This window comes from Octopus bimaculoides, chromosome 3 (genome assembly GCF_046866305.1).
Source record: "Octopus bimaculoides isolate indiv1 chromosome 3, ASM4686630v1, whole genome shotgun sequence".
In the NCBI taxonomy this organism is placed as follows: domain Eukaryota; kingdom Metazoa; phylum Mollusca; class Cephalopoda; order Octopoda; family Octopodidae; genus Octopus; species Octopus bimaculoides.
The window spans coordinates 53,096,346-53,120,714 of NC_142930.1; the positions used below are offsets into that span (position 1 = coordinate 53,096,346).

General features: G+C 35.1%; 1 protein-coding gene across 1 annotated transcript in view; it reads right to left on the reverse strand.

Moving 5' to 3' along the window:
* The window catches only part of LOC106870186 (autophagy-related protein 2 homolog B), a 161,172-nt gene that overhangs the window by 41,265 nt on the left and 95,538 nt on the right, over nt 1–24,369 (reverse strand). The window contains exons 16-26 of the mRNA XM_014916188.3: nt 21,694–21,866; nt 19,790–19,886; nt 17,584–17,785; nt 15,067–15,209; nt 12,010–12,158; nt 8,924–9,087; nt 8,288–8,441; nt 5,958–6,196; nt 2,632–2,712; nt 2,017–2,123; nt 1,815–1,907 (exon numbers count right to left, since the gene is read on the reverse strand). Of these exons, the coding sequence (XP_014771674.1) occupies nt 1,815–1,907; nt 2,017–2,123; nt 2,632–2,712; nt 5,958–6,196; nt 8,288–8,441; nt 8,924–9,087; nt 12,010–12,158; nt 15,067–15,209; nt 17,584–17,785; nt 19,790–19,886; nt 21,694–21,866 (1,602 nt within the window). The remainder of the gene's footprint in view (nt 1–1,814; nt 1,908–2,016; nt 2,124–2,631; nt 2,713–5,957; nt 6,197–8,287; nt 8,442–8,923; nt 9,088–12,009; nt 12,159–15,066; nt 15,210–17,583; nt 17,786–19,789; nt 19,887–21,693; nt 21,867–24,369) is intronic.

The following is a 24,369-nucleotide window of genomic DNA, read 5'->3' on the forward strand; positions in this document are numbered from 1 at the left end:
GTATGTATGAATGTATATGTGTAGATTTGTATGTTTTGCTTTATGTATGTATTCTCATGCATGTAGCTGCATATATAGACATGCTCATATATATTTCAATGATAAACTTCTGAAAAGTTTTACAGATTTTTACAGTTCCAGTAATGGACTGGATCTGTAGTCTTCGAATCAGTTCTCTCCTTTCTGGTTTTGAGAAGCCTAATTTCTCAAGATTGGTATTTAGGTAGTGTGTTACATACCCAAGGCCCCAATAATTACAGGTATAAACCTGAACTTGTAATCTGGATAGAGTAACTGCAGATTTCTCAATAGTTCAGCATAGGTATTCTCTTTTTCACTGATCTTTAGCTTTATGTTAGCATCTGCTGGGCAGCTAATTTCCACAAGTGTGCACAGTTTCTCTTCTCTATCCCAAATCATTATATCAGGTCTGTTGTGCTTACATTTTATAAAAGTCTTCACAGGTACATTCCACCAGTATTCCTTTTTATTATGAGTGGCTTGGCTTCTATCATACTGTGAGTTTTTATTTCTTTGTCCTCAGGGTTATCTTTCTGACGGATTTCATTATAGAGTGACCTAGTTACAACATCATGTCTCATCAGTAGAAAATACCGTGAAGAAGACATTTTCGGACAACTCCTCATGATGTGGGTGACATCTTCGGTTTTAACTCCACAAACCTGCATCGGTTGTCACATTTTACTACTTTCCCTGCATCTCTGTCCCTTTTGTGCATCAGGTGCTTGGTTGATATTTGCTGTTCCTGGATTGCAAATGCATACCCTTCAAAATAGGGGTGGGGGTTAGTAATGCAGCTATTGGTCCATGATAAACTACTCTGATGATCGATGTTACTATCATCTCAGAGCTTTCAAGTAACATATCCATGCATAGTCTTCTACTCATATAGGCTCATCCTTTCATCTGATGATACATTGCAGCAGTCATGTGACTTCTTTGGGCATGTATTCTAGGTTATCAGACACAGAATGTTGCTCAAGGAGCAACCTTCCAAGTCTTATGATGTTATCAGCCTCATGTATGCAAACTTGGTCAAGGGGTGCGTTTCGACACTTGGTGGATCTGACCTGTTGGCTGTATGTTCTCTATTCATTGCATAAGAGAAACAATTATAAAAAAAAGGTCAATAGTGAAAATGATTATGATATAGTTCTAATCTTTCAACTACTTTCTTTTTTACTTAACTCTATTTTCCCCCTTCATTGACAAATATGTGATCACTGTCATTCCTAGCATTACTTCTGTTCATGTCACTTATAGATTTAATTTTCCTTTATCTATTTTTCTACGCTGACAAACACTGGAAAGGCCTGTATTTACATGTGCCACAATCTTGTCTCTCACCTATAATGATCAATGTTCTAATTTTTTTTTATCTAACCTTTACCACAAGCATCTCCTTCGATATCTCACAGCACTGTATATACAGCCTGTCATCTCTACTGATAATACATCAACAACTTTGATGCCAAAGCCCCTTAAATTAATTTGTTCATGCTAAGTCACATAACCAAAACAATCCAAGTTTGTAATATAAAAATGAGAAAAATGTCATGCATGTAAGGCAGTTTCAGTTTGTCAAATAAAGACACTAATTAGAAAGGAAAAAATAAAATCTCAGAAAACTAATGATGTTTTTCATCAGAAAAAAAAAGTTATTTGCATTCATAAAATAAGATGTGCTGTGCAGAAGAGCAGTAAACACAATGCCTTATCTCACCTCTTTGTATGGTATACAAACTTATCAATAATCATAAAGTTTCTTAATTCAAAATTTTTTAGTTACTTACCTGAGCATAGTGGACATTGATTCAGCAAAAATATTACTGGACAAACTGAGCCACTTGGTGTGAAGCAGAGTATGAATTGGTAAATTTATTGGTCTGAAAAGCAGATAAAAATTTAGTATTAAAACAAAAATGATAACAAAGGAGATTGAAATGCTTTAGCATCAGATTAAATAGTTAATTCTAAAAGTAAATATATACGAACCTATAATCAACTGCACAATTCCAGAGATGAACATGTAGTTGAGTAAGGATCTTGGGTTGAACATAACCATTTATGGGAAAGTCAGCTACATTTAAAAAGTCCAGTGCCTAGTTTTAATAAATACAGATTTTCAATCAATATTAAATACAATAGCAAAAAACGATTTATAAATACTTTATAAAGCGCAATATGAGTTTAGATGTGTCAGCTTTCTAACAAAAAATAAAGATTGTCAAAATATAATAATGGCGCAAAATGAACAGCTGTCAAAGTTTACCATATACCTTACTACAAATTTCATACTTGACGACCTAATAATATCTCAAACAGATGTATTAAGTGAATATTTACATAATAGATATTTTTGTTAGATTTAAAAAAAAAACTTTGCATATTTAACTATTTGAGCTATAACAGTTGCTCATGGAACTGTATGTAGCAGTACTTTAAGAAACTAATGTATATGTAAGCTGAATTGTAAAAATACTGAACAAATAAGCTGTAGTGCAAAAGTATATTCAAATTGTTTTTTGTTTTTTCAAACATATACAATTACATAAATTCATTAAAAGAAATCATATAATTATATTTGAAGAGTTATTACAATTATTATACCTGAGAAAACCAACTCTCCTCTGATGGTGTCATTCTGTGTTTCAATGTGGCACCTTGAACACCAATAGCAATAGTGAATTCCTAGATATAATAAAAGTGGAGATATTTCACTTTAATATATAAATTGAACCCAAATTATACATTTTTTTATTGTCTAAAAAGCTTAAGAAAGAGGATCTTAAACACAGCATGTTTTGTGTACAATACAGTCCCATTAGAATTTTAGGAATTTTAATAATTACCTCTGGTGTTTACTTTCATCTTCTCATACACAGTAATATAAATCCTCAGTCTATATATATTATTTGGTATAATGATAAACCCCACTACATCTACATTATTAAGCATATTAATAAATCTACTAAATGTATGTATTATCCTGTATACAGTAAATCCTCAATACATCTACATTACCAGATATGATCATTCTTTCTACTTAAGCACAAGACCTAACATTTGGCGGGAGAGAACTTGTTGATAGCATCAACCCCAGTATTCAACCGGTACATATTTTATCAATCCTGAAAGGACGAAAGGCAAAGTTGACCGTGGTGGAATTTCAATACAGAAAACAAAGCAAAAAGAAATACTGCTAAGCATTTTGTTTGGTGAGCTAATAATTCTGCCAGCTCACAACCTTATTACCAGATATAATAATAAATCCACTGTATTATAAAACCTGATAGTAAATTCTCAATATACTCGTATTATCAGGTATGATAATAAATCCTCGATATATGTGTATCCTGGTTTCAGAATAGGCACATCACATTCTGGCATGACATAAAGACAACTAAAAGAATTGGAACAGGAAAAGCATCTGGTTGTAAAAAATTACTTCTAAAAAATTGTCCAACTCATGCCAGCATGGAAAAGCAGATGTAAAATAACAAGTATAATATTAAATTCTCAATACTTCTGTATTATTTGCTGTGATATTAAATTCTTTGTATATCTATATCATTAGGTACAATAATAAAAATACTTTGCATATCCAAATTTCCCATGCTATTTTTTCATCAACTAAATTTCTCCAAAGTCCAACTGATTACATATTCTTCTGCTAATTCTTAGTTCCATCAAATTTTAACTGTTTGCAGAGTGCAGTATGGTTAAATGCAGATACTATTTAAATAAAGCACTATTTCATAAATGTTCCAATTTATACTCTTTTCTAATCCCTACAACATATGCATTGATATCCTATTAAGCATCATGCAACATATTTAAAAACAAGGTTATGGAAGTTTACCTGAGAAATTGAAATTATCATTAAAAATTCTGTACACCAATCTTTCAGAAACTTTATGTATAAATACCAATGAAGTCATTCTATTCAATATGTTTGTTTAGGTAAAATGAATTTCAATAAATCCTAAATATAATGAGTTTTCTTCTCATCAACTATATCACCAAAACTAGAGTCCTGTTATATACAACTGGAAGGGAAATTCCAATAGGAATTTCTTCAAGAATGTTTTATACAATATTAAGAAACAGAACCAAATTTAATGATTAAATGTCTAAATGTCTCAGGTGAGATAGTGTCGATATAATTATAATTTTCTGGGCTATTAATAATCTTTAGACTGTATATTTACAATATTTATAATTATACTGCATTTGAATAAGTTTTGATTTCTAATCATTAAGTGCCTTATTTACATTATTTACATTTGACGGATATTCGTCCTCATCTTGTTTGTTGTTAACACAACGTTTTGGCTGATATACCCTCCAGCCTTCGTCAGGTGTCTTGAGGAAATTTCGAACCTGGGTTCTCATTCCTATCGATGTTACTATTATTATTATTATTATATTATATTATTATTATTATTACTATTATTAATCAGGTCGCTGCTGTGAATCGAACTCGGAACCTTGGGGTTAGTAGCCCGTGCTCTTAACCACTACGCCATATGCCCGTGGGCAATTATGGTGTAATTTTTAAGGCTTATAAATCTATTATTTTTCTATCCTTCCTCAATACCGGTTCCCATATGCTATTCATATCTGCACTCGGTCTGCTTAGGAGGTTGTTGTGTCCTAGCATATGACGAAGGCTGGAGGGTATATCAGCCGAAACGTTGTGTTAACAACAAACAAGATGAGGACGAATATCCGTCAAATGTAAATAATGTAAATAATTCCTCATCTCTTAAATATAGAACTGAAGTGCCTTATTGTTGAATATGCAAATAGTTTCAGATCAGGCCAGAACTAGAAAGCTTTATTTTTAAAAAGAGACTAGTAATGACTTTATATTAGAAAGAAAGGGTTACCACCACAAGTCTAAGTTGGGACTATGTAAGCAAAATAAATATTGCAACTAAACTGATCTTCATGGGTTTAGATAGGCTTTCCAGTTTAAATGATCGACCAAACAGCCTAGAATAAGTATAAAGTGGTTGAGTGTTCCATAGATACTTACACCTTTAGCCATAGAAAAAATCAGAGTGATATTATGCTGACAAAGCCAGACTTTTTTAATTACATTAACAGGCCATCCACTGAGTTTCTTAACTACCATCAATTCCAGTTTTCCTCACAAGACTTGGATCAACCTATATAGCTATAGTAAAAGACATTTGACTAAGATGCCTTGCAGAGAAATCAATTCTAAAATATCATGACTGCAAACTAAACTTCTTAAACACTTGGCCATATCTGTATCTATGTGGACTTATTTAGGAATAAAACACCTGATGTTGACTGAAGGTCAAACCAACTGAAACTTAGTGTTGAGAAAATATGGTAAATATATAGCGTAAAAATGAAAATTATAATAGTACAAATCGAAGTGAATGTTATAAATGATATCCTCACAACTGCATTCCTTTCAAAGAAGGTGTTTATTTTAAATTTTGTAAGGGTAAAAACCCCTACTTTGGTCAGGAATGACCATGGGATTGCACCTGGAAAGTTCCCCTCCAAGGCACAAGTCCGGGCAAGGTTGTTTATGGAAAACCAGCAGTCGTCCATGCATACCAGCCTCCCCTGTCCATGCCATTGGTGTTATCCAAGAATAAGGCAAAGGCTGATACAGCTTGGCACCAGTGAAGTTGCAACTCATTTATACAGCTGAGGAAACTGAAGCAACATGAAATAAAGTGTCTTGCTCAAGAATACAACACACAGCCTGGTCCGGAAATTGAACTCACTACCGCATGATTGTGAGTCCAACACTCTAACCAGAGTCATGCACCTTCACATTTAAAATTTTGTATATTGTAGATAATGGTAACTTAGATAATGTATTCTATGGCAGGAGACTGTAAAACAAAATATGAGACAGATGAAAAATGGAAAACAGAAATAAATCATACCTTCATTGCTGGGTAATTAAAGGTATCCATCTTGTTATCTAATTTCACTTTGACAGCAATAGACAACATATCAAGAGAATCAGGACCACATCCAACAGGACGACTGCTTTTGTCAAAAGTAAATTCTGATTTATAGATAGTAGGTAGGAGATCTGCTACACTAGATGGCTTCTTTTCAGTAGATGATGTCATTTGAGGACTTGTACTCATAAACTGAGATAGGTTACTTTCTACAGGAGCTGGAATAGAAAACATTTGTATAAATTGGGAGAAGAGTTTGTTTGCAAAGACAGAATAATAACAGTTAAACATAAGGTTGTATATATTTATTATCAAAGAATGAGAGAGATTTCATTTCCTTTATCAAACATTTTGTTGCTGCAACCCAAATGATTTTTGCAAAACTTTGCTCTCAGTCTATATTGTAAAAATTGTCTTTGTTTTCCTACTACTAACATAGAGCAGTGCTCTGTAACCGGTTTGCCGCAGCATGCTGGTGTGTCACAAAACGATGCTAGGTGTGCCGCTGTGTAAGATGAATATAACTTTTTTTCCTTATACTTTTAGTTATATTTTTGGTTCAGGTGTGCCACCGAATTTTGAAAAGAATGTAAGTCTTTTTAAAAGGATGCAAGTGAAAAAGGTTGTGGAACACTGGCATAGAGCATAAGGCCTGGTATTTGACAAAAGCTATTTTTATACATCTTTCATGTAATTTCATTGTCATATACTTCACTCCACTGTTCTTTACACGTTAAAATAAATCAATGTGGAACCTTTTAGAAAAGAATTTCTTTCCTGTTAAGTGAACATTTATAATATAAAGCTATCTATGTTAACATATATTAAGCAGAGTTACTTGGTAATTGCCAAGGATTTCTCATTCAATCAGGAATGCAACGTCTGTAATTTAATATGCTGGATCTCCATAAAAGGTTTTTTTGGGGGTTTTTTTCAGAGAGAAAAAGGCTGCACCAATGACCCTAGAATTTTTCAGGGGTTCTGAAATTGGTGGAAGGAAGAAGGAATTTCTCCTTAAATTGGAGACCAGGTCTGAATGCTTGCAACTGAGTGAACACTGTCAAAGGCACCAATGGTGTTGTTAAACAGGGCCACAGATCAAATCTACAATGTAAGAACCCAGAAGGCAAAGAACTGGATCAAGTACCAGAAGGCATTTCATCAAATGCACTAACAATTCTGCCAATCCACCACCCTGGACAGATATTTTACTGTCTTTATAAGCTTATTTATGGCACCCTCTACATATATCCACGTCCAATTCATTTTCTTTGAATTACAAAAATGCAATGATAATAATCCTACTCTTAAAAATGTCGCAGAAAGTATGTGCGTTCAAATTATCTCACACACAATCTAATCAATGGCATCAAGATTCACATGGCATATTGTCACAAAAGCTTTTCTAGAAAACATTCTTAGATTTGATAGAAACAATTTTTCAGAAATGTCATAGAAAAAGAAAATTGTTCTGACATCCTCATCATTTATTCAACCAAGACATTTCCATCAGTTTTATTTCTCCTACCAACACCAATAATATCATTGCAATATTTACCTTCCTTTCTATTGTCTTTAGCTCATCTTTCCATAATCTGCCAAGTCTCAGAAAACTTTTACCCAAAGTTTTTGTAAATTTACAGAAACCAGAATTATAGTCATCCTCAGCATTTACCCACAGTCAATGTAAACCTAAATTAGATTCTATTTTAATCTAACTTTTAAATCTCTCAGTTCTTTTGCCACAGCTATCTTTGCAACACTATGAAAATTTATTTAGCAATGTTTCACTTTCATAAAAGGAAGTTCTTCTTCCCATTCTTTTGAAATTGAAATCTCTGAATTTTCAGTTTGAAAATTTTAATCATTTTTAATAGCTTCTGGATTTCATTTTTGTTTTCAATATTTATTCAAAGTAATAGTCTTTTTTTTCGTTTTTGGATTTGGTTTGCAAGATTTTTTATGTGATTTCATGTGTTGAAGCATATTCTGTTGCATCTGGGGAGAGTCATTTTCTTATTGTGCCTTAAAATTTAACACACTCACTGTTAAAATTTCCACTTATTTCTTATTTTTATTTTTCTAAAATTTAACGGTGAGTGTGTTAAATTTTAAGGCACAATAAGAAAATGACTCTCCCCAGACACAACAGAAGTCTTTTTTTTCTTTCACTAAATCTGCTAAGTAGCAATTTAATGCAAGAATCAAGATTTTTCCAGCATAATGATAAGTTTTATACCAGGGCTTCAAAACAATGAAATTTTAAAGTAAACATCACATTAATTTTATAGGAATCTATATCTACTTACGGCTATGGAAAAGATCTATTTTGTTTGATTGGAAGCAAATAAATTGAAGGTCAGGGTCACTATTATAACTGACAACCATGAAAAGAATAGCATCCTTAGCAGTAATAGATAATTCACTGTTATAATTGGTTTCATTTGTCACATCTTGTGGAATCTGAAGATGAAATATAAAGTAAATAGAAGAGATATAAAATACATTAACATCATATTTCTAACAATAGGAACTTTTGCTGCTTATGTCTTAAAACACAGGTGACTGGGAAAAGTAGAAAACAGTTTACAACTGATGAAATACAAGGTAATTTACACACACTCAAGCAATTTAAGAAAAAATGCTAAACAGTATTGAAACTGAAATATTGATTTAAAATTTTGGCACAAGGCTAGCAATTTCATCGGCAGAATGTGATCGCAGAATGTGAAAATGGACAAAATGCTGTTGAGCATTTTACCTGGCATGCTAACGATTCTGCCTTGTATTGAAACTGAACTAGCAAATATACTAATGTACATAATGGCTAAAATTTAAAGATAAATATGTTTACACTGTTATTTACAGTTTGAAAATACCTAAAATCTTATAAATTTCATTGTGAAACAACTTCATAAATGAGATCAGTTCTTGTAATAGCTCACCTGTGAAGTGACATGGACTTTACATTTACTTATGTTCAACACTAATGACAGTTTACTCTGCAGCTGACGTTCTGTACTTTGTTTAGAATGAAAATTGCGCTGACCTAAAGAAGGAAAGCTGTTCATATTTTGACTTTCATCAGAATCACTCTCTGAGTCCATTGCTGTGGAAAAAGAAAGAGAAATTGGAATGTTTCATTCAGTTTGATATAGGAGTTCAGTAATATTTTGATAGTTAAATTAAATAGATATCACATGATCATAAAAAATATGTCCAAGAAAGCTTCAAAATGTAAATTCAATACCAAGCAATATTAGATAATATTCTCTAAAGTGTTCACTGTAAACTTTGGATTAGTATAATAAGCTAAAATATGAGTTTTGTATTAATATTTCATATACCTCTCCATTAATCATTACTTAGTTGTCTGGACATAAAATATATACAAGCTACTTTGATTCTTACAATGTATCCCATAAACTACATCAATGGCATTATTTTTTCAATTCTTATTAACCTCAAAGACTTTTCAGTTAAGATAAATAACGATAAACGTCGCCCTTTCAAAGCCTAGCCAGGCTCATGGGCCCGGTTTCCCGGTTTCTATGGCGTATATGTTCCCCCCAGCTGGACGGGACGCCAGTCCATCGCAGCATTACTCAAGAAACAGGAAGAAAGAATGAAAGTTGGGGCGAAAGAGTACAACAGGGGTTGCCACCATCCCCTGCCGGAGCCTCGTGGAGCTTAGGTGTTTTTGCTCAATAAACACTCACAACGCCCGGTCCAGGAATCGAAACCGCGATCCTCCGACCGCAAGTCCACTGCCCTAACCACTGGGCCATTGTACCTCCCAGTTAAGATAAGGTATATCATTAATTTATTATAATGTATTACAGATACTTATTTTATCACTACAAGTGATGAAGATATAAAATAAAATATAATTTTGTCAGGCAGTCATTGAAGTTGACATCAGAAATGGGAAGTACCAGACCAGACACCACTAAACATCTAACATGCTTTCTATCAAATGGTATCAGCTCCTTAAATATATATAATGGTAAGAAAGAAAAAAAATAATGGTGTGAAGCCTCAAGTCAAATACAAACAGGACATGTCTGGTATGTTATATGTGTGATTTTTTTCTTGAAAATTCAGTGGATACATTGTACTCTAGTACTGTTTGAGCCAGGTGAATCTTGGCTACACAACTAATATAACTATTAATAATATGTGAGGGTGTTTATAACTGAATCATGAATAACATCGTTTAAATATGACAGCCAGATAAAGTATTATGTTGTTACCTACCTGAAAATGAGTGAAAGATATAATAAAATGCTTGAAATGAATTTGAAAACTTTCTATTGACTCTAATTTAGTCTAATTACCTGAACCTTTGGTGCTTTTAGTTCACTCTGTTGCAAGCATTTGGACCAGGTCTCTGTATCTGGCAATAATTTGATATCTTGATATATTACTTGCTACTGTACATTCCTTAAAGTAGTACACCTAGAAGTGGTTCTGTAGATATAACAATAGATGACCCTGTCAGTAAGTCAGGAGGCTAATCTATTATCTAACAGGTCCATAAGCAGCCACTGACTTACAAGAATCAAAGCAGTGGTTATGAGCAACCCTTGCATTCTGGGATTTTTAGCCTTTCCAACCACTCATCACTTCTCTTTGATAATGTGAATAGTTGCGTAGCTCCTCCACAGCAGGAAACCTGTTCTGGCTCCTGAGTTGCTTTAATCCCTCATTCCATATCATAAAGTCACCTTCTGCTCTTCTGTAGGGTCACTCTGTTGAAAGTGATCTAAGTCTTGCAAGCTGCTTGGTAACCTCATTAATGCTGGAGCTATGCAAAAAGCATCCAGTACACACTGTAAAGTGTTTGGCATGAGGAAGGGCATCCAGTTGTAGAAACCATGCCAAAGCAAACACTGGAGCACAATGCAACTTCTGGATCCATTGGATCCTATCAAAGCTTCCAGCCCATGCCAGCATGGAGCATTGATGTTAACTGAAAATGTTGATGATATATATATATATATACACACACACACACATAGCTACTTTGCATACCAGAGTAAGCACATAAATGCGAAACAAGGTAATATGCTGCCTATATATATATATCACCATCATCATCACCATCATCATTTAACGTCCACTTTCCAGGCTAGCATGGGTTGGACGATTTGACTGAGGACTGGCGAACCAGATGGCTGCACCAGGCTCCAATCTGATCTGGCAGAGTTTCTACAGCTGGATGCCCTTCTTAACGCCAACCACTCTGAGAGAGTAGTGGGTGCTTTTACATGCCACCGGCACGAGGGCCAGTCTGGTGGTACTGGCAACAGCCATGCTCAAATGGTGTTTTTATGTGCCACCTGCACAAGAGTCAGTCCAACGGCGCTGGCAACGACCTCGCTTGAATGTTTTGTTCACATGCCACTGGCACAAATGCCATTAAGGTGACGGGACCCCACCGAAAGGATGAAAGGCAAAGTCAACCTCAGCGGAATTTGAACTCAGGCAGAAACATGTCCAAGATTGTTCTCATATCTTCTTATCTTTAAAAGCATGTGAATTGAACTTTGGAGAATTCTTGATTCTTGAGATCGTCTCTCCTTCTCATATGAGGCTGGTTTCAGCTGTCATTTGTTAACTGTGACACATCCTCAGGAGGTGAAGATTATTTTAATAAACCAAGAATTTGTTGTATGATGTTTGATATGCTTGCATTTGTATATATTGTTCATATACATCTCTTTGGCTACTTTAAGTTATCTATCTTAACTCGTTTTGTTTTATGTTTATACACACACACACACACACACACACAATATGTTACAAGCCAATAAATGAGTTTTCATATGGTTGTTCAACTAGAAATCAGAAACCAAGTCTCCCTCAAAAACACACTATATTGTATTTATAGACAAAAATAAGGTGCACATTGGATAATATAGCCTGAGATAATCTATGACGAGAAAGAGAAGATTGTCACTGCTACAATGCCTTCTATTAGAGGTCTGCTGTTTAATCAGGGCATTCATTAAAAATAATATAGACTTACTACTGCTGCGTGGTTCTGACATATAGTCAGGATGAAGGTACTGCACTCTAAAAGTGTTATCTAGAGTTTGACCTGGCAATAAACTTTGCTCTTGGGTGGAAAGAGGAAATGGTGCTGTTGGTTCCCATAACAATAAGTCATTACTGATTCTGCAAAATACAAAAAAGAAGACATGAAAAATTGAAACATCATTTAAACATTGTATACACAAACATACAAAGAGAATAAGAATTTAGCACTTCTTTCTCTCTCTCTCTTCTTTCTATGAATAAATACATCTATATTCTCTCAGTCTCTGATTGTCACTTCATGTGTGTATATGTGCATATATGTACGTACACCCACACACACGTACATGCACAAAACATCATTATTCATATTTATTTTCTCCACTGAAATACTATCAAAGCATCTAATGCTCTTTTCCTTAGATTGGTATTTATAATGTCTCATATCTTTTAGAAATATGTTTCAGTCAACCTTATTTAAAGTACAAATATGCTCATCCCATCTGGAATATATCCTCACCTTCACCCATATACTAATCTGCACCCAGCAAAAGAAGACAAACCCCAACCCAGGCTTACACTTCTCCCAGTTATCCAAATTATCCCTGGTCTAGAAATAAAGAAGAACTTAAGTTGGTTCTATTCATTAGACTAATATTTATAAAGAAAAAATATACTGGCTCTATTCCTGAATGATTTTGGTATTTCATTGGCTTACAATAATTACAATACTTCTGAAGTGATCCAATCTGGATGCATCTAAGAAGATCCAGCAACCTATTGGGCCCATTTTATTTATATGTATATATATTTATATATTGCAATACAGAGGTCACTAAACAAAAGTTTTTTGGTTATTGCTAAAATCTAGCATATTAGGTATGCTATACTTTATGTTGCATTTAACTGTGAGTGGTGCAGAAATCAAGGCAGTCTACTATTCAGAATGTTTTAAGTAATCATTTGTAATCAATCCAAGTATCAATTTTTCAGATTCCACTAAACAGTCTAAGCTTGCGAAAGCAAATTTTGGTGCTTATATCTTTTGTACATCAAGAAGAAATATTTGGTAGCCCTGAAGTCTCCATTCAGATCCAAACCCTGTTTGTATTCAATTTCAACTGAAACAAAATATCTTTCAGAGACATAAATCTATATATCATACCTAAAAACACAATAAATACTTCAATTAACTTCCTTGAACGTAACCTTCACTAAGTAACTAGATGGCTTGATATAACATACTCAGCTCTAGAAAGACTGTACTGTCTTATTATCGACAAACCAAACAATATTTTAAATATCTAACACAATCCCAGTAATCTTTTGAACAATGTTTAAGTCTATTGACTTTACTGGCGAGAAAATATAAGTTGTAAGTTCATACTTTTTTCATGGAACATTAATAATGTAAATAAAATGAAATATCAACAACTTGTAATTAAAACTATGTCACAGAAGATTTAATTTCAATTTCATAGCACTTAATATTGAGTACACACACAATTCTCTTCAACGATATGTGTGTGTATGTGTGTGTGTCTCTCCACCTCTATCTACCTATTTGCCTGTCTGTTCTGTCTATCTATTTCCCTAACCTTACTAATGGCCTCTCTGTATAGGCCCTGTACAGCCCTTATTAACCATTCGTCAATCCCCAGTTTCCACATCACCCGTCAGATAAGGGATTAAGGGACCCTGTCAAAAGCTTTCTCCAAGTCCACAAAAGCTAAGTATAGGGATATCTATATATAGATGTGTATATATATATATATATATATATATATATATATATATATATATTCTTTCTGATAGTTGACCCTGCTCAATATGTAGAAAATGCATAGGTAGAAACTCCATAAGATGTACCCAGTGCAAATTATGGACACATAAGAGGAGCAGTAATATGAGAGAAAGATTAACAGGGAAAACAGTCTTTGTGTGTGGCAGATGTACAGGTACAATAAACACTAGAAATGTAGAGAAAATAAACTCCATCAAATACAAGGAGGGGGGGATACCAAGAAGTAGTTGATAGCTTCCGTTATCTAGGTAACCAAGTCAGAAGCAGAGATGGATGCTCCAAGAGTGTAGCTGCTAGAACAAGAAGAGGCTGGGCAAAGTTCAGAGAGCTTCTACCTTTTTTTGGTATCTAAGGGCCTCTCCCTCAGAGTGAAAGGCAGATTGTATGATGCCTGTGTGTGAACAGCCATGGTACACGACAGTGAAACATGGGCTGTGACTGCTGAGGACATGCATAGGCTTGACAGATGATTGCAATCTCTCTGAGCTTCCCCATTGTCAGTGGTATTTCATCCATGACCTTTCAGTTGCAAATCTACATGATTTTGAAGCAGAAGTGACAGACAAAAGTCATAACTTCCACTGGATTCATTGCATCACTCTGTGAAATATGATCCTAATGAACCACCATAAGTCTATTCAGACATGAAACTGACTTGCAAGCCCTTTCAATCACTACACATGTTGAATCACCTGGTCAAGAAGAAAAGACACTGCATACAGTTGATCTTTCATGGGACTTCAGATGGTTGACATACGCAGCCTTGGAAAGGAGTACACAACCACTGTGTCTCACACCACCAGCATATGTTTTCCTTGAGGTTCCAATTAAAACCACTCTGAAGCCAGTGCTTTAAACTTTCATGCTCAAGGTGAACCACTTCAAAGATTTTGAAACCTTCTCTAAATGCTTCCTCCACTCAGCCCTTTCCAAAGCTAGTTCTTCTCAGTATTTTACATTGGTCTGCAGTTCTTTTAGATTGCCTTTTAGGCCAGTCTTTGTACTGTTTTTGTGGTTTGAGCTGAGGATGTACATGCATACAAACATACTAACATATACATATATATATATAAATATATATATATATATATATATATATATATATATATATATATATATATATATATATATACATATGTATATGTATATATATGTATGTATGTATGTATGTATGTATTTAGCTATAAGTAGAAAGAAATTATTATATATATATACAAGTGAAAATTTGAAATGAAAAATACCAACCTGTTATATAAAAGTTCATAAAACTGCTTATCTGGGAAAGTGACATTTCCACTGGGAACAGTTATTTCAAAGAGTAAGCAAGAATTTGCAGATGTTTTATCTTGGAATTCTTTTAATTCTTCCTTGTCACCAGGTAATATAAGCTATAGAGTAAAATGAAAACTAATCATTTCAAATACAACATAACAGATCTTTGAAAAACAACAGATATTATAACATAATGACATGGGTGATAAAGCACAGAATTTCAGGGACAGAAAAATAGATTCACATAACTCATTGTGAGAATTTCATATTATTTATTTAATGGAATACTAGAACTCTTCTTCCCTGAATGATAAGCAAGTAGGTCTGTTTCTGTCTCTGTTTCTTTGACTGTCTGAACAGTCAGACAGATAGATAGATATATCACCCTATCTTTATGCATGGGTGTTAGTAAGTGGATGCCAATGTAAATGAGTGTAAATATCTAAGTTAAATCTAAATAAATGTTAACTAAAATGCTGAGGCATTCAATGATCATCTGACACCGATTCCTTCCAGGATGTGAAACTTAAAAGTTTAAAAGTCACACAATATTGTTTGTTTGAACGTCCCAGTATAGCTTTGAGGCCACTGAAAGACAGTTTTGGTTGATATTACAGTACTAAGTTATTCAACAAATAAAGTTCTTTACAACTTCATAACAAAAGATTAACCCGTTAGCATTCCGATTATTCAGTCAAATGAAATGCTTATTTATTCACATCACTATAAATTCATCATGCATTATCTTATAACATCAAGATTTCAATGATGTGATTGTATATTTCTAGAATGATACTGTAGGAATACACACAAGAGGCTGGATCTGGCCAGTTTGAACCTAAAACAGGTAGAATATTTGAGTCAGATATAGCTGGTTTAAATGCAAAAGAGTTAAAAAAATAAAATTAATTATAAAATTTATTGATTTTTGAAAACTATTTTATATGTATTTTCAAAATTAGCATATTAGGATGGCTTTTATTGAAACAATTGTGGAGGCGCAATGGCCCAGTGGTTATGGCAGCGGACTCGTGGTTTCGATTCCCAGACCGGGCGTTGTGAGTGTTTATTGAGCGAAAACACCTAAAGCTCCACGAGGCTCCGGCAGGGGATGGTGGCAAACCCTGCTGTACTCTTTCATCACAACTTTCTCTCACTCTTACTTCCTGTTTCTGTTGTGCCTGTAATTCAAAGGGTCAGCCTTGTCACACTGTGTCACGCTGAATATCCCCGAGAACTACGTTAAGGATACACGTGTCTGTGGAGTGCTCAGCCACTTGCACGTTAATTTCACGAGCAGGCTGTTCCGTTGATCGGATCAACTGGAACACTCAATGTCGTAAGCGACGGAGTGCCAACAAATTGAAACAATTATATTTAAGCTTAATGCTCACCCCACCAACTAACCATTCAACAATGAAGAAAGATTAGAAAGCACAGTCAGTCAAGAAAAATTAAAGAGAGTAATGTTATGTACATTGTCCAAGGAGACAAGTGCTTAGTAGAAAATATTTGAATGATTAACACTTTCTTTTACTTGTTTCAGACATTTGACTGTAGCCATGCTGGAGCATTGCCTTGAAGGGTTTTTTTAGTTGAACAAATCGACCCCAGGACTTATTTTTTAAGCTTAGTACTCATTGTATCAGTCTCTTTAGCTGAACAACTAAGTTTCAAATCGTTAAGGATGTAAACACACCAACACCAGTTGTCAAGCGATGATGGGAGACAAACACACACACAAACACACATATATGACGGGCTTCTTTCAGTTGTCATCTACCAAATCCACTCACAAGGTCTTGGTTGGCCTGAGGCTAGAGTAGAAGACACTTGCCCAAGGTGCTACACATGTGGTTGGGAAACAAGCTTCTTACCACACAGTCATGCCTGCACTGTGTAACAAAATTTTAATTTGTTTTTGCCTTTGGTCAATAAGTGTTATTTTCCTATTTGCTTCTATCTAGGGATCAAAAGAAATTACAACTATTCCCTTCAAACTTTGCTTTTTTGACCAGGACATCAATGCTTTGAAACTGGCTTATTTTCCATTACATTTCAGACAAATTCAGTACTGAGATTCTGAAGCAGAAATATTGTTATAGCAAATATTCTACTCAATACTACAGATTTGCTTCTAAGTTGCTTGACCATAACAACCTAAGTATGTCTCTTAGAAGCTAACAATATGTGCATCTCTGATCATGAGCAGGAATAGTTGGTGAGCATCATAACAAGCTGTTGAGAGGGGTTCTTTGGGATTTGAATAAATATAAGAAAAGCAAAGTTTGAAAAAATATTAGCCATTTTCTACACTGTCCAGGGTTAAGCAAATAGGAAATATCAGTCGCTACCCAAGGACAAAAATCGTGTTACTCATTGTAATCAGGTGATCAACAGTGCAGCCACCTAATCTCATCTAAACAGTACATTCTCTTCTGAAATGTTCCAGAAAAATAACCAAAGTGAAAAAAAAAAGCTTATTTCTACCTCTTCACTGACATTTTTCACTTCGCTTTTGTCAGAAACTTCCTCTTTATGATACATGAACTTCTTTGTAGAGAATGGTGATGGTTCTGGCTTCTTAAACTGACAAGCTCCATTCAAAGAGTCAAAGTTTGTACTTTCATCTGACTCATTGTTTTCTTCTTCTAAAAGTGAGTTAAGTTCTTGTGTCTGTGTGATAACCATTCTGAGAAAAATGAATAAACAAAATAAATAAATAAATGAATAACAGTTTTACAATACATGAGACATTAGTTACAGAAACAGGCAACTTCCCTATCAGTGGGCCTACTTGTATTTCTCACCTGAAATAGATAATTATGTCTAATGACAGTTTTTATAACTAAGCATTTTTTTTACAACTAAGCAATTTTACAGGGTTGGTCCAGTTTTCTAAAGTTCAACACACTGCTCAAACAATAATTGGAAACATGAAATATCAAAAAATAAAAATAACTAAAGAAAAAACAACTGCAATGAAGATAATGGAAAGAATTATTGCTACAACTTATCAATAAACTGATTTCACATGATCATTTTAATACCCATTTTCACATACCCATATGACAGTGAAGGTGCATGGCTCAGTGGTTAGAGCATCAGGCTTACAATCATAAGGATGTGAGTTTGATTCCTAGACTGGGCTGTGTGTTGTATTCTTGATCAAGACACTTTATTTCATGTTACTCCAGTTTACTCAGCTATAGAAATGAGTTACAACGTCACTGGTGCCTTTCCCTAGGCTAATATCGGTGGCATGGAGAGGCAAGGCATGTATGCATGGGCGACTAATACTCTTCCATAAACAATCTTGCCCATACTTGTGCCTAGAAGGGGAACTCGCTGGGGTGCAATCCCATGGACATTCATGACCAAAGGGGGTCTTTACTCTTTACAGTTTAGACTCAGATGAACAAGACACAATCAACAGCATTGCACTTGTGACCATTCTGTTATACAATATGATCTAATGTGCTGTATTTATTTTTTTAATATGACAGAATAAGTTGAGCGGTCTTGTAAAGGCTTCGACATTAGTCTATTTAATATCTATTACACTAGTATTAAATACATTTCTTTTATCAAGGCATCATCCAGACAGGCTGATTGCCCGGGCCAGCCTGACTACCTTTCACCATCCCTACTGATCCTCCATTAGTATTTTCAACATCCAACATCTGCAAGCTATTGTATATATGTCTTCCGTGGTCTTCCAGCCACTGTCGTACCATGATATGATGTCCACAGCAACAAATTACTCACAAGTTCTTCTTTACTTCTCCAGCAGTGGCCTGCAAACCTCAACCTCCGCTCTTGGATAGTTGATGAGAGAGTTGGTACATTCCTGTATAACCATTGTTTTGTTGGGTGCTCCCTCCAAGAGATGTTGAGCACTGCTAATATCGGTGGCATGGAGAGGCAAGGCATGTATGCATGGGCGACTAATACTCTTCCATAAACAATCTTGCCCATACTTGTGCCTAGAAGGGGAACTCGCTAGGGTGCCTTGATAAAAGAAATGTATTTAATACTAGTGTAATAGATATTAAATAGACTAATGTCGAAGCCTTTACAAGACCGCTCAACTTATTCTGTCATATTAGGCACCTGAGTCTCTTGGTGAGAGTCCAAGTTGGAGATCCATATACAAGCACAGATTCAACAACTGCTCTGAAGAACTGTCTCTGCAATTTATCTGGTAGGGTTGACTTCCATATTGTTCTAAGACTGTCTATAGCTGCCCGAGCCTTAGCAACCCAAGATTTAATATCTTTTTCAGTGGACATGATATTGCTACCTAGGTAAGTAAACTTGTTGACATTTCTCAAGGGCCTCTGTTTGATGGTTCTGATTTCACGTGTTGTGTTCAAGGTAATAAACTCTGTCTTCTTTTCATTCACATATAGTCCTATATTAGCAGCAACATTTTCCAGGAGATGGAGTAAATGTTCAGCATCTTTTGTGTTGTCTGTGAAGGGCACTATGTCATCAGCATACCAGATTACCAGAGATGATCTTCTTGCCAGAGCAGGAAAAAGTAAAAGTTTCTTTCATCGGACAGTATAGCTTAATGAGGCAATCCCAGACTTTTGCCACCACCACATGAACTATGACAAGAGGTTGGAATTTGTGGTAGTAATCAACCACAAATTAAATACTAAAAGTTTATAAATGAATGTAAAATAAATACCGGGGCCAATTGAATCCATAACTATGTGCAGACTCATCTTCTGGTTCAACTGTAATGAAGTGGACTGGAGAAGAATCTGGACTCTCTTCAAGACTTCCTAAAATAAATCATTATGATTAATAGACAATATAAAATATATTCTGTAAAGAATTCTGTAGAAACTTGCAGGACATTCTGAAACAGAATCACTGTATGATGTACCAATAAAAGAACTATGTACCACAAACTTGAGTGAAATGAAATAGTTACAAACAAGAATAAAAGTTAATGAATGGAAAAAAAAAAAAAAAAACCCAAGACCTTTAATAACTGTTACTTTTTCTCAACTACTTTCCTCATATTTTTAATATATTAAGTTATTTAGTTCTGATATTTACTATTTAAACATTAACAGAACAAGGTAGCTATTTTCTAGGACAAAATCATACATATTGCATTTTCCTAAATGAGTGCCACTGCCCCTAAATTTTAAAACTCTACCAAAGAGAGAAATAATGAAGCTGCTTAAACAAGCATTATTAAGAAAAACATTCCTATGAACCATTGTTACAATTTTGAAATCTCATTCTTTTTTTTTGAATGCCAAGTTTAGAGGAAAGGGCAGTGGTCATGACCTTTGCTAGCCCTCCTAGATTGGTGAGATTCATCATCATTTAACATCCACCTTACTTGCTGGCATGAGTTGGACATTTTGACAGGAGCTGGCCAGGCAGAAGACTGCACCAGACTTCTGTGTTTGTTTTGGCAAGATTTTTATAGCTGGATGCCCTTCCTATCACCAACCACCCAGCAGACTGGACTAAGTGCTTTTTACAAGGTACAAGCACAGGTGAGGTCAGTTTTGGCATGGTTTTCACAGCTGATTGTTCTTCCAAATGCCAACCACTTTAGAGTGTGGACCAGATTGATGTCATTAATGTTCCTCTTGAACATTTGAAAGTCAACACTTGCAGGAAAAATATGAGAAGAGAGGGAATATCAGAAGGATAGAGAAAAAAATAACTGGACAGAGTGATTAGTGGTGGGTCTCAGGTTTAGAAACAACAAGGATGATGGAAAAAAAAAAGCGAGCAGTGACATGAGAGTGGATGTGTAGAGGTGGCATGAGCCCAGCCATCTCTGAGGAGTGGAAGCTTTATAGTGGCAGTGAAAAAAGGCAGAGTGAGGGGACAGTACTCTTGTGACCCAGAGGCAGGAGTGAGTTTGTAAGTGATTTTATGCAAATAAGTTGAGTGCCCCTTTTTGGAATGCAATTCAGGATATCTGCGTGTAGTGGTAACGCAGTTCCAGGAGTGAGAGCTATACACTATTGAGAGCTTTTCTTAAGCTTGGTAAGGTATCAATAATTGTTAGGGGTTGAAATATCTTATGGCCTTGAAAAGAAGGGCCAGTTATTGTAATATGATATTAGTTATGTTAACCTTTTAGTGTTCAGATTATTCTATCAAACATAATGCTTATTGATTCACATTGATTTGAATTAATCATGCATTATCTCATATCTTCAAGATCTTGATGGTGTAATTACTTAATGTAGAATAACATTGTAGGGTAGGTGTGAGTGCCTGGATCTGGTCAGTTTGAACATAAAACAGATTAAATATTTTGGCCGGATATGGCCGGTTTAAATACTAAAGGGTTAAAGATGTGCTTTCATCAGGATATAGTTACTTCTGGTTAATGTTGCATGACAAAGGCAACTGAAGGTGAGGTTTACAGCTGTCAAGTTAATAGGCTGAATGGTTGTTTGTAGGAAAGGAATTTAGCTACAGCAAAATGAAACTTGCAATACAATATGAAAAGGTCTAAAATTTCCTATCCAGGCAAATATAGTGACAAGGCAAATAAGTATAGAAAAGAAAATTTAAAAACAATGGATTAAAAGTGACATTAATGATACTTACCATTCAAAGAATGGCATTTCAATTCATATATTTTCCTGCTGTCATTTGAATTTAAGATAGTGTGGAATGATGCACCATTTAGCTTCAAAACAAGTACCTCTTGGCGTAAATTCCGTTTCCACCAAGGCAAACGATCTACCTGTGGTTCACTGCGTAAGTCAGGAATAGGGAATCTGCAAAAATAACAGTCAACACTAGCAAAGATTAATTTCCTACTTTATGTGTATGTGCATGAGGTGTGTTTGGGTGTTTGTGTGTGTCTGCCTGTTTGTCTTTCTTTATTTTTTATCTTTTCCAGTCATTAGACTGTGGCCATGCTGTGGTACTGCCTTGGAGAATTTTTTTTCGTCAAATACATCAACCTCAGTACTTACCTTTTTAAGCCTGATATTTATTGTCAGTCCTATTTGCCGAACTGTTAAGTTACGGGCATGTAAACACATGAGCACCAGTTGTCAAGCAGTGGTGGGGGACAAAAACACACACACACACACACACTCGTGCATGTGTGTGTGTGTGTGTGTAAATATATATTATCTGAAACCTCTGGTTCTAATTGACACCACTATTACTCATAACCTATATATATATAGGCAATAATAGAAGGTACTTACCCAAGATGCATGCAATGGGACTGAACCCAGAACCATGTGGTTGAGAAGCAAGCTTCTTACCACACAGCAATACAATCTATACATAAGCTATTTATAGATCATTCTGTGCATTCTAATATTTATAGTTACAGATATGATTTTGTTGTTCTTGTTTTTGCTGTTGAATAGCTTCATTAAACTGCTTGAATAAACTTGCTCACTGCAGATACACAAAGACCCCTGCTGTTTTAATTTGTTTCAGTTGAACCTTATTATGGGGGCCTGATGTCATATGATTTAGAACCTAAAAATATGGGTAAGATTATAAATATTGCAACTATTGGCCTCACCTTAAGAAAATAGCAAAACGTATACTTATGTCAACTTAACATTTTTGATAGTCATTTGTCATCAGTTGTTTTATTTGTTGATAATAGTTGCTAGACTGGAGTAGAACTAGAAACTTTTATTTCATTCTTACAGTCTCCTTTCTAGTAGGAGAGCAAGCAACTAAGGTGTCTGGCACATTTACAAAAAGAGGTTAATAGCAAAGTAATTATAATCTTATTAACAACAATCTCAAACATTCAGAGAATTAAAACATGGCAGTTAACAATATTAAAGATTGCAGAAAGCTGGTTGATGAGATATAAAAATTGAATAGAATCTTCCTCAAAGACTCTATATAGACATTAATGATTCAATGTAGAGGAACTTGCTATGTTATCATTTTAGGCCACCATACATTTTCCAAGCATAATATATCTGTTCTGTCTGTTGGCACTCCGTCGCTTACAACGTTGAGGGTTCCAGTTGATCCGATCAACGGAACAGCCTGCTCGTGAAATTAACGTGTAAGTGGCTGAGCACTCCACAGACACGTGTACCCTTAATGTAGTTCCCGGGGATATTCAGCATGACACAGAGTGTGACAAGGCTGGCCCTTTGAATTATAGGCACAACAGAAACAGGAAGTAAGAGTGAGAGAAAGTTGTGGTGGAAGAGTACAGTAGGGTCCGCCACCATCCCCTGCCGAAGCGTCGTGGAGCTTTAGGTGTTTTCGCTCAATAAACACTCACAATGCTCGGTCTGAGAATCGAAACCGCGATCCTATGACCGCGAGTCCGCTGCCCTAACCACTGGGCCATTGCGCCTCCACATAATATATCTAATACTACATTATACATGTCCTTCCATTTTGAAGGTGGGAGAGAGCTAGCTAATGGAGATCTGGTTGCTATTTCTCATTAAGTAACAGGATACAGGTTTCCCTCTGATAGGAGAGCAAGTAACAATTGGACACTTCAGTGATGTGAAACCCAATGAGATAGAAACTTAACCATTTTCATACAACTGGCTTGAAATCACCCAAATCCTTTCATATGAAGCAATTCTTCAGAATTGTTATGCAGTACTCCATATTAAGAGGAAATGAAAGTAAATACTAGCAGATCCAGCATTGTGCATGCAATAAAGATATATTCTGGTAAGAGCAAAAATACAAAGGTAGGAGATCTGTATTGGATATATATATTATTCAGTATATCGAAGGTCATTCCTTGCCATAATAAGGAGTACTGCATAACAATTTTTTCCCCTCCTCACCTTGCTGTACCACTTAACCACTCTTTCTGATCATTGATTTGCCAAAAGAATATCCAATCTGACTAGATTTAATCAGAACCTCCCACCCTCCTGCGCATAATGAACCACAAATGTCACTGATGAGGAACATTCTTCCATAGTCTGACCTATATCTCTCCAATGATGGAAACCCAACATACAGAGTCTTCACTCGATATGATGCTCCAATAGCTGAGATATCCCAGAAACAGCTGTTGGAGACTATTTCCACTATTTTTTACCACTCATTATATAGCTAAATTTAGACTGAATTAAATGCCTTTGTTATGTTTGCTTTGCCTCACTACTTTAACCTACACCTATTGAATCAAGGGGAAGCCACTTTTAGCCAGTTTGAACTAAACTATCACATAACCATAACTTCAACTACTGTTCAAACTAGAATTTTGGTGGCATAATTATTCAGGCTCTCAGAATACATACCTATTAGTCTGAGTCA